The following is a 2,208-nucleotide window of genomic DNA, read 5'->3' as shown; positions in this document are numbered from 1 at the left end:
GGATCTGCTGTCCGGTGGAGAATGAAGGATTATGTACATTAGAGGAGGCTCTCTGATTTGAGATCAAGTGTAACATTTGGCAATCCGCTGAACCTTCTAGAGCATGCCACGAGTTCCAAATGTTCACCTTATACTTAGGGAAATAACCATAGTCGATGGTCGCGATATGGATACGCGACCCAGGGCCGTAGGCATCCTCACCCGGAGCAGGGTTCCACCAGAAGTCCCTGGTTTCATCACCGACGCTCAAGTGTGCCCACCCATAAGTTTCCACCAGGGTACCACTCTTGTTGTCAGGCGTTGTGAACACGGTGAAATTCACATGCATACTGCCAAAATGCCCAGGTCTGTTGGTCTTAAGGATGATCCCAGCAGCCTCCTTATACACACCATCGGATGTAACGCCCTTCTTGCTGTAAATGCAGGATGGCTCCATAACAGTGGTTATAACACTTCCCCTCCCTGGACCAGGCCCGCCATGACACCCCGCAGGGTAGTCCGCAGTAACCTGGAAAGATCCCTCAGATTGTCCCAGGGTCGCTTGGGTCATAATGGCAAGTACGAGGAGGCCGTAGGTGTAAGGCATCACTAATAAGACTCAATCTGAAAGTTTGTCGATGAGAATACAACGATTGTGACACTCTAACCAAAACGTGTTCCGCTCCATTCTAGCGGTACGGTCGCTTCATCATTGCTACTACAGCGATTGGGCCTATGACGGGTATAGCGTAGATATGATACAGCAGATCCTTTTGAAGGCACTGGTGGAGAAAGCAGACAATTCACGAGCAGTGACGAGGAATATGAACTGGCTCCATGGACTCCATGGCTTGGAGCGGATGACACTGTCTTCACACTGCCGCCGCGGTGCGTTTTCGTTCCTGGTATGTTACAATTGAGGATTCGAGTATAAACATTCCTTTATCTGGGCGGACTGCATGAATGCACTCAGTGGCGCGCAGGAACAAGCTAATGCTCATTGGTACAGGTTAATACAGTGAACAGTTCACTGTGAACTCCACTTCGACTTGAGTGAGACTAGGAAGCGCTATTGCACGCTCTACGGAGACAGCACGTTCGCACTCGCGAGCGACCGTGGATCTCGATTGTGTACCTCGCTGCTGACATAACCTCGTATATTCAGAATACCATTTCGTGACGTGATGGATCTGAGAGCATAAAGTCCAGCATCGATCCCGTTCACTGCGTAGGGTCTCGTGGTGCTGCGCCACGCGCGCAAGATCGAAATGCACTATCCAGTGTCTACTCTCCGCCACATGCGGAGTGGGAGACCGAGCATTTAAGCGTTGTTACACGTGTACATATAATACGACCTCGTCGACGACAAATTGTTGTCGCCGACAAAAACCCAATCTTACGCAATACTCAGAATCGGGATTTTTCGACCAGGTTCGACCTCACATTCGACTCAGTCAGACTGGGTCAGTCGTCATTGACGAGTGCACTCGGGCAACCCAATCAGCGACGTTGGTGCCTCTGGCATGGAGTGCTGTGTCCTGTTAGGTGAGTTTTGCTCTCCGAGAGCACTATAGCGAGTCGCTAGCGAGTTCAGCAGCGATCTCTTCTTGTGTGGTGAAGTCCCAGCAAATCTCGTCTGTTGAACGAGCTGATTGACGATGTAGTGAGCTCCCTCTCTCAGGCGACCACAAGGAACTGTAAACAACTGTACGTTCGACGGCTGTATCGGAGCGAAGCTCCGGAAAGAGTCTGTTCGATCGCGTTTTGGAGTTTCAAACTCCAAACTCCGAGTCTGGAGGTTGACTTTTCTCTCCAACAGTGCTTCGTATACTTGTTAAACTTTCGCTTGGATTGAAATTCAATCTTATCTTAATGGTATTTCCAGGATTGAATCGGTCTATAGCATTTATTCTTCTCATTATATTGTACAGTTAGGTCGTTGGTTTACAAGGTAATGTACGTCACTAAAATTAGCGACCTTGTCTCTGAAGAGTGTGAGACCTTCGGGACTTGCCTCTGAAGAGCGTACAGTCCTCACTCGTTTAATTAGGCAAGAATCTATGGAGATCTGATTATCCCGTCAATAACAACTAAATGGGCCGAATAACTTTTGAGCAATGATCCGACTGCAAAATTGTTGTTCACACAAAATGGCACTAAAACGGAGTCGGGAACCCAATGCTCGGCATCAAACAGCTTACAAAAAGAGATTGAGAAAAAGGTTGAAGA

General features: G+C 48.5%; 1 protein-coding gene across 1 annotated transcript; it reads right to left on the bottom strand.

The window, feature by feature from the left end:
- Positions 1 to 127: 127 nt before the first annotated feature.
- Pmar_PMAR004760 (hypothetical protein) lies at positions 128 to 550 on the bottom strand (the record flags this gene model as incomplete). Its single annotated transcript, XM_002770873.1, has 1 exon — positions 128 to 550. A coding segment is annotated over one exon (423 nt), but the record flags the coding sequence as incomplete, so codon positions are not given.
- Positions 551 to 2,208: the final 1,658 nt, after the last annotated feature.

This window comes from Perkinsus marinus (genome assembly GCF_000006405.1).
Source record: "Perkinsus marinus ATCC 50983 genomic scaffold scf_1104296964242, whole genome shotgun sequence".
Classification (NCBI taxonomy): Eukaryota; Perkinsozoa; order Perkinsida; family Perkinsidae; genus Perkinsus; species Perkinsus marinus.
This window is presented reverse-complemented; position numbering and strand designations above follow the sequence as displayed.